The following is an 8835-nucleotide window of genomic DNA, read 5'->3' as shown; positions in this document are numbered from 1 at the left end:
CGTAAATATATATGGTAATTTTTCTCATTTTCTCAAACTTGATTCTAGTACCAGTGAATTGTAAAAATTCTTTTAATTTTTTTATGTTTTCTCACTATTATTAATTTTTGTGTCAGACTGAAATGTTTCAAAAGGAAGACGCTAATATGAATATATAATGGGCACATTTCTTGTAATTATATATTATACATATTTATATATTTATATTGTTTATTAATATTTGTATATGTTCTGATATAAAATCTTTTTATCGGGATATGAGTTCTTTGTTGACAGTTTTTTCGTAACTTTCTGTTTTATTTCTATTTTTTCCTCTTTTGCAAAATTGTTTAATCAATATCTATCTTATCTTCACAAATTTGTAGTAAAATGTGTCATAAGCCTGATCAAGATCAAGATTATTAGAGATTATTCCTCTTATTTTCATTTTTGCACTAAAAATTCATTTTTACGTAAAATAAAATTTACCTCCAATGGTTTTGATTTTGACAAATCTCTTTTAAGGATGGTGCGGTATGTGATCTGAAATACTTGAAATATATGTCGCAGCCTTTTTGTAAAATTAGCCTTTTCACGAAAGGCTAGCGTTTACATAAAATGGCGCCTTTTTGCGAAATCAATGATCGTTCTTCAATTAGGCTGATGCACTTTAGACTTTTCGCGAAAAGGCTAATTCATATCAGCCTTACCGGTTAATGGTATAGATTCTGCAAAAAGACTAATGAAACATCTAGCCTTTTTGCGTAAAGCCTACAATCTTCCTGTTCGACGAAAGTTGTTTCTGATTTCAATGAAATTATTAGACTCATTCGATCCGTTTTTGCATAAAATGAAAGAGTCTGGCAGAAAAAAATCCAGAACTGCCCTGTGAATCGAGATATTGAGCGTTAAAGTTGACTAAAGTGTTACTATATAACACGATCATTAATCTATTAGGTGTACAAAAAAGTTCTGAGCTTTAGATTTGATACAACCGAAATAACAATTTAAATTTTATATATCTTCCCGCCCTTTTGGGGTTTTAAAACAGTAACATTTAACCTCCTGAAATGCGATACGGTTTGGCGTTTGATGCACATAACCTCAAAAATCAGTAGTGTTCACGATGGCAATTACAAAAGAGCATATTCGATTTTCCATCCACTTCGCGTTTCATCTGAAGAAAAATGCTGCTGAAGCCACTGAAATGATTTGTGCTGCATATGGAGAGAACGCTGTAAGTCATGCAACATGCAAAAGGTGGTATCAAAAGTTTCGCCAAGGAGATTTCAGTCTTAAAGATGAATCGCGTGCTGGACGCCCTGAAAAGATTGAAACGGACGAATTGCAAGCACTGCTGGATATAAACTCTGCGCAAACTGAAAAGGAGCTTGCAGAACAGCTTGGCGTTACGCAGCAAGCCATTTCCGTACGATTGTTTTTAAATAAAGATTGAATTTTACAAACTAAAGCTCAGAACTTTTTTGTACACCTAATATTATGTAGACAGTGAAGTGTATAGACCAGTGCTTATTGATTTATGATAGCGTAGCTGCTCCGGACAAAAAAAGATAACATCCTAGGAGTTGCAGCCTAAACAGTATCCGCTTGGAATATTTCTAACTTCAATAAAGACAGTGGGGTGAGAGTCTTTTCAGAGAGTCTTTTTATCGTCTAGGCTGCAATTTCTAGGCAGTTAGGCCCCAAGCGGATAGGATATATTTTTTTTTGTTCGGGGCGGCGTAGCCAAATTTGTAACCGCACTCACGAGCGTGGCGCAACTTCGTCGCGCGTTCGCAGCTGAGAATCGTTAATCTTAAGAATTTTAATAACAAGGAATTTGGAGAGCGAATACGGTACATTGTACTTTCAATAACTTTGCTTTTTCTATGTGTATTTTTTTTGTGTATTTCCTGCCTTTTATGCCTATCCTATCTGTGATATATCTTAAATTTTATATTTGTGTGCTAATTTCTTCCCAAAATGAAAGCTTCAATACCGCCTATGTTAAACATTACCCAAAGCATTTAATCGATGGCTACAACCTCTTGAATGTTATTCAGAATCATGACTTGGATAAAATTCGTCAAGATCATTGAAGATTGTTTCTCTTATTTTCATTTATACGTAAAAATTAATTTTTAGTGCAAAAATGAAAATAATAAGAATAACTTCCAATCACTTTGATTTTAACAAATGTTATTTGGCGTAACACTGAATAATATTCAAGAGGTTTTAGTCGTCAGTCGGACAGCCTAGGTAATACTAATGATGGTGATACTATAACTTTCAAGCCATAACTCAAAAAGTATTCAATGAAAATGAATTTTATTGTAACGTTTTAAAAAAACTCTTAACACCAGTTATTATTGTAGATTCTGGAATAAAAAATAGAGTGTACTGATTTAAAAAATCGACCTTGATCTGATCTTGGCGGAATCATCCAAAGTCAAACTAATAAGATCATTAAATAGATCTTTTTAAATCCTGCAACTTTTATTTGAAACATTTTTTTTCAGAAATACTTAATTTTCGAAATATTAAGGGGTTCTCATACATTTCGGACATCCCGTATACGTGTGTATATGTGTGCGTGTGTGCACGCGTGCTTGTTCTTAACATTCGTATTTTATATTTGTTTTATAGACAGAAGAATCTTTAACGGAACTACAAATGAGCATTCATCCCACTGCAACGGAAAAGATGTTCTCAGTCTTAAAACCGAACTTAAAAAGTCTCAACACGGAACGGCGAGGCAAGTCAGAAATGTAAAAATCTATGTACTTTAAATAATTATAGGAACATATTTTGTGTGTAAAATATTGATTATCGAATTTATAACTTTAAAAACGTTTAGGAGCTATTATTATGTGTATGTATCGTTCCCATTATTAATATTTTAAGGTTCACGATTATTTTCAATATATGTATAGAATAAATCAATTATAAGATACTATATATTGAAGTTAATAACATAAATATTTACTATATAGTTACATTGGATGTGTAAACATGATTTCTATTTAGGTATTGTGAATAATGTTATGGAACATAATAGATGATTTTTAGAACAACTCTTTGTAAAAACGACATTAATTTTTCCTCAAATAATTTCTAATATAACATTTGCAGGATTAATCAATTAAAAGGGGATAAAAAAAGCCAATTAAGAGCCTATGCAGTTATGTTGATGCGCAAAGCTATTTATTTATTCATTGAAAATAATTCGCATACGTTTCAACCGATGTTTTCGGTCCTTTTCAATGCGAAGATATTAACCTTCCGTTGAACATAGTGTATTAAATCAATCGCATTAACTATTTTGTTAAAATTATATTATACTATAAAACTGAAACATTACATAAAATTGAAACATTAATTTTCCTCTAAAAACTACTGTGCCGTATATCACTCAGATCAGCCGCACCTAATGGAAGATTAAATTAAATAATAAATTATACATAATTTAAGATTTAGGTGAACTTCCGAAAACATCGTATCCCCGATTTTCATGAATTTTGACAGGAACACTCTAAGTAATACCAAATGCCCTTAAATGAATTTTCACCGATATGAAGATTTAATATTAAAAATGTTTAAATGACGTTATAGAAGTTTGTATTTATTATTTCTAATATATTACATATTTATCGCGGTTTATAGCAGTTGGATGGGGGATGAGTATCAGAAGGAAAATACTCTCACCTCACCTCCCCCTGTTTAGGGGGAAATTGCGCGCAATTTCCACGCGAAGCGACTCCCACCCCACTTCCTCCCTTGCTTGAGGGCGCACGAAAGTGGGGTAGATATCTTCTTAGAGATCAAGATCAATGTTCTTCGGAAGTGATTTAGAGTGAGCTATGTAAAAATAATTCATTCAGGTATCTAACTTTATTTAAACATTTTTGGCATTAAACCTTGTCGATGAAAATCGGAGGTACGACGTTTTCGGAAGTTTATCCATCGATTTGTTACAATGATAAATTAAAATACAAAGTACGAAACATATCTGAGGTTATTTTTGTTATCGTAATGGAGTTAGTATTTACAAAAGTGCGACGCAAGTCCAGTTATGACAATGGTCAGATGACAGATTGATCAATGTGCATCAATAACCAATGTAACACTAGTCGTTTTGATAAAATAATGATTCAAGCTGAATCATAATATTCCAATAAATTATATATCGAACTATAGAAATAATAATAGTCATTAATTGTTAACAACAAATATTACTTTAATTAATTATAAGTAAGAGATATAATTATTGTGCCTCAGACTTGTATAAAGTATTTAAAATCGACTTTTGGGAAAATCGAATCGGTGAAACAATTATTGTGTTTATATCTTACGAACGTTGAAACTGTAATGTATGGACTAAATCCGAATGCTAATTAGTAAACCTATCAGTTTAAGAGAAAACGAAGATAAATATATAAATAAATAATAAACTTATAAACAGTGTGATAATAGTAAGATTAATTTAATTGGCTTTTTTTATCCCCTTTTAATTGATTTATTCTCAGAGCCCTATACAATTTTGAATTATATTTGCAGGATTAATATAATATATAATACAAAATATTGGAAACAGAATAACGATTTTGATTAAATTATTTAATCAAATAAAATATATAAAATAATAAGGACGTAACATTTACAGAATATGTACGTGGAGAATATTTCAGAAATTTATTTTTCTTCTGGTTTATTGAATACAAGCGTGTATGCGCATTTGCCGCAGTAATGACGATCTTCCATTGCTGCCATGAATACACCAGCGCCACACTGCTCCATAGGACATTCTCGTCTCAAACGGTGGATTTTTCCATTTTCATCTACCTGTAAATTATTTTTATAAATGCTCAATTTTATATACACTATTAAGGAGGTGTTAGTATGATTGTATGTCCCCGTTTTATCAATATTCGAATATTGATAATATTCCAAAACTACGTAAAAATGTTATGTATATTAAATTTCTTTAAAACCAAGAATTTTATAGTAATTTCAGCAGACTGCACACTGAATGCGAACTTTTTTAGTATCACACATTCAACTTGTACTCATTATATCAGTGCGTTCAGATTGTCGTATTCGGCAAATGAAAACTGACCTAGTATAGTGCTGAATTTCTATTCGGACCGAATGAACTAAACGAATTCAAGAAATGTTGCAGTTTGGCATAGCACTAAAGTGATTCTGCATTCGCACCAGGGCAGTACCAGAGCAGAGTCAATGCATATGCCGAATTTACTATTAATTTCCGAAAATTTCAAAAAATTTTGTAAAATTCCCCAATGTCTGATCATTTTCAATTTCTTTGACATTTTCCTGATTTCCAGTTTTGTGATAAGCTTGTTAATACGCATGCGTAACCTATTTTCACTTTACATGTCTTATGACTATTTATTACTGTTAGAGAGAAGGAAGTAAGGACAGTGACCCATTTTTTTTTACAAATGTTTTAAAACGATCTCATTATTTTGTTTTATCCAAATTCTCTTTAGGCCGGTATTTTATTTACAAATGACAAAAAACTTCAATACGACATTTTTCGCTTATGATATTACTATATGACCTCGGCGACTACTCAGAGCTGCGTTCAGGAATTACGCCAGATAACTCTAAGTTACAGGTTATGTTACATATATTACAGCAAAAATGCACCCTAGAATTATTTAGGCGTAATTCTTGATCGCAATCCAGAAGTCTTAAAGTAAAAATTATCTTGATAAAGGTGAAAGAAAAGGTAAAAGAAAAAGGAGGAAGATAACTGAAATCAATGAATATTTACCTTATAATACTTCAGCACAGCTAGCTTAACCTTCTTCTTCTTGTGCTTGATTTTCTTAGGGGTAGAATAGTTCTTCTTCTTTCGTTTCTTGGCACCGCCTCGCAAGCGCAACACTAAATGTAAAGTAGATTCCTTCTGGATGTTATAGTCCGATAAAGTTCTGCCGTCTTCCAATTGCTTACCAGCAAAGATCAATCTTTGCTGATCTGGCGGAATTCCTAAAACAGTAAAATATCCAGTTTAGAAATTGACAGTAATTTATAAATATTAGTTAACACATTAATAAAAATGTATATGTCTATCACAATTTTTTCCATCTATCAAACATTTATTAGACGCTTGGGTGAACACAGATTTTTATCCACATTTCGTTGAATAAAAATATAAAAATACTAGTTTTATTTTTTTCTTTTTCGTATAGAAATAGTACAATATCACGAGAGTTTAAGATTAAATTTCAAATGAATAAATGCAATTTTGTTTTTATTTAATTTCAAATAGATCTTGTTTAACGATCAATAAATACTTTTGATAATTTTCCAAGATCAATTTGTTCTGTAGATCGACAATTTTCTCACCTTCCTTATCTTGAATTTTCGTTTTAACATTTTCGATCGTGTCCGATGCCTCAACCTCAAGGGTGATAGTCTTCCCCGTAAGAGTTTTCACAAAGATTTGCATAATTAGCGATTCTATAACATATTACATTAATTATGTATTTCAATTAGCTAAATTAAACTTAAGAGAATCGTAAAGACTATTAGTCATATGTTGAAAATAGCACTTATACGATTTATGTGTCATTAACATTACATCAATATCTCACTCACACACGCCACACATACACATAAATTTTCGTATAACAATTACATTTTAATTAGACGTCTAAGTCCAATTTTAAGAACTTCATATTGTTTCTTTATGCAAATTAGTAGTCTGCGAATTATTATTTCGTAAGTATAAATTGCATAGCTTTTATATGAAGCAAATATTGTCTCGACGTGACATATCTGGAGCGCCATATTGGACTAAGAAATGGTAAAGATCTCAATTTCGAAATTTTTTGTCATTTTCAACATAGACTCCATCTCATAGATATATATAATTGCATATACTTTAATATGGATCCTTGGAAAAGGATTTTCAAATCAGTAAGAAGAAAAAAGTAATTGTTAAACAAAAATTATGATTTAGTCGGTAATACAGGTGACTTTAAGATCCCTTTAATAAGAATTTCGAGAATTGAATTTGAAATAAATATTAAGAAATATTCTAAAACTAACTTCTCCTATCGTCATGCACAAAATACAATAATAAAAAAAGGAAAAAATTTTGTATCTCTCAGACTCTCGAAAATTAAACAATTAGAATTTAACTAATAAGAGTACAGAAATTAAAACGCCATTGATCTTTAAATAATTATAATATTAAAATATTTAATTATTGTACACAAAGTTCATCTTTTTTTGACTTGATTTGGAATCTATTTCAGCGAAACATTATTCTTTAGAAACTATAATACGTCTTTTATTCATTACAGATAGCCACTAGTGGATTGGATAAGTCGAAGTGCAATCATTTGGTTGAAAATTTTCAAACAAATTGCAATATATGGTACAAGCTTTGAGAGGTCGGTGACCCAGATAAGTGTTTATATTCATTAAAATAATAAATAAAGATATTAATTACTACATAAAAGAATAAATTAAAATAAAAGAGAGCATCAATATTTGATGGTTAAATCAAGAATTTAATGCAAAATTTTGATGTTCTCTTCTTAAAGTTTAACTATTTATTTATTATTTTAATGAATATAACCACATACATATGGATCACCGGCTTTTCAAATATGATTGAAAGCTTATACCATGTATGGATGTACACTGTTATAATGTTACGCATTATTCGACAGCTCATCATTAATCAGTTTCTATGTAAGTTTTTAAATAATAATTGGATTATAATTAAGATAGCTAAATTAATTCGTTGACATTTCAATTTATTGCTTGACTCACGAACTAAATATTCTGATATCAAGACGTTTGAAAATTGTATTCTTGGATTTTTATAATTTCAAGCATGTTCCTGACGTATTTTAGGGTATCTTACGTACCGTACCACTTCATTAATTTTAGTGTAATGCTTTCTTATTTCTGTTAATTCGTCAGCTAGGTACTAATGATGATCCAAAATTAAAGATCAAAAGATCAAATCTACTTTCTTATGTTAAAAAATTTTACAAACAATAATTGTTGAAAATTATATTTAAATAGAAATATTTGTCAATAAAATTTTCAATCGATAGAATAGACTTAAAGTATACTAAAAATGTATCTTCTTATTTTTTAAAGAAAACACCCCCCCCCTCTCTCTCTCTCTCTCTCTCTCTGTGTGTGTGTGTGTGTGTGTGTGTGTGTGTGTGTGTGTGTGTGTGTGTGTGTGTGTGTGTGTGCGCGCGCGCGCGCGTGCGTGTATGCGCGCGCGTGTGTGCAGAGTGTCCTGAAAGTTTTTGCCAATCGTTTTTATGTAGATAAAGCGGACTAAACTGTCGAAAAGTCTTCTACCATTTTATAATTTTCTTAACAGTTAACAAGATATTAATTATTAAAAATCACCGAATATTGGTTTTCAATAACTTTTGAAATATACTATCAACTTTACAGAAGAATAAAAATTGTTTATTTTCTTCTCATAGAGAATTTTTTCAGAATTTTTTAGTATCGTATTCTCTCATGTTCATGAAAACAACCAATAAGAAAATGCAATACTAAAAAGTGATTAAAAAATTCTGAAAAATTCTTAGAACTCTATGAAAAGAAAATTAATAAATTTTTGTCTTTTACCTTTTCCCTGTAAAGTTGTAAAAGTAGTATTATTACTGAATAAAAAATTATTAAAAACCAATATTCCGCGCAATTTTTAGCAATTAACATCTTGTTAACTTTATTGCAAAAGTTGCAAAATGGTAAAAGACTTTTCGATTCAATTTAACTTTACCTACGCACGAAAAATGTGGCGATCATTCTAGGACATCATATATATTTTTACACACACACACA

General features: G+C 30.5%; 2 protein-coding genes across 6 annotated transcripts in view; one reads left to right on the top strand and one right to left on the bottom strand.

Moving 5' to 3' along the window:
• LOC108753251 (GRAM domain-containing protein 1B-like) overlaps positions 1-2876 on the top strand; it is a 40384-nt gene extending 37508 nt beyond the window's left edge. For 4 of the 5 annotated variants that reach the window (XM_018494679.1, XM_018494680.1, XM_018494682.1 and 1 more), the window contains exon 14: positions 2626-2751. In XM_018494679.1, coding sequence (XP_018350181.1) covers positions 2626-2751 — 126 coding nt within the window. Of the gene's footprint in view, positions 1-2625 lie in introns of all 5 variants that reach the window. The other variant, XM_018494681.1, reaches the window with a different exon arrangement.
• A 1768-nt stretch (positions 2877-4644) lies between these two features.
• The window catches only part of LOC108753252 (ubiquitin-40S ribosomal protein S27a), a 6385-nt gene continuing 2194 nt past the window's right edge, over positions 4645-8835 (bottom strand). The window contains exons 2-4 of the mRNA XM_018494683.1: positions 6355-6468; positions 5777-5994; positions 4645-4821 (exon numbers count right to left, since the gene is read on the bottom strand). Of these exons, the coding sequence (XP_018350185.1) occupies positions 4672-4821; positions 5777-5994; positions 6355-6457 (471 nt within the window). The 5' untranslated portion in view covers positions 6458-6468 and the 3' untranslated portion in view covers positions 4645-4671. The remainder of the gene's footprint in view (positions 4822-5776; positions 5995-6354; positions 6469-8835) is intronic.

The sequence above is a fragment of the Trachymyrmex septentrionalis genome, unplaced genomic scaffold (assembly GCF_001594115.1).
Source record: "Trachymyrmex septentrionalis isolate Tsep2-gDNA-1 unplaced genomic scaffold, Tsep1.0 scaffold67, whole genome shotgun sequence".
NCBI classification, from domain to species: Eukaryota; Metazoa; Arthropoda; class Insecta; order Hymenoptera; family Formicidae; genus Trachymyrmex; species Trachymyrmex septentrionalis.
The sequence above is the reverse complement of the archived record's forward strand: the minus strand, read 5'-3'. Positions and strand labels throughout refer to the sequence as shown.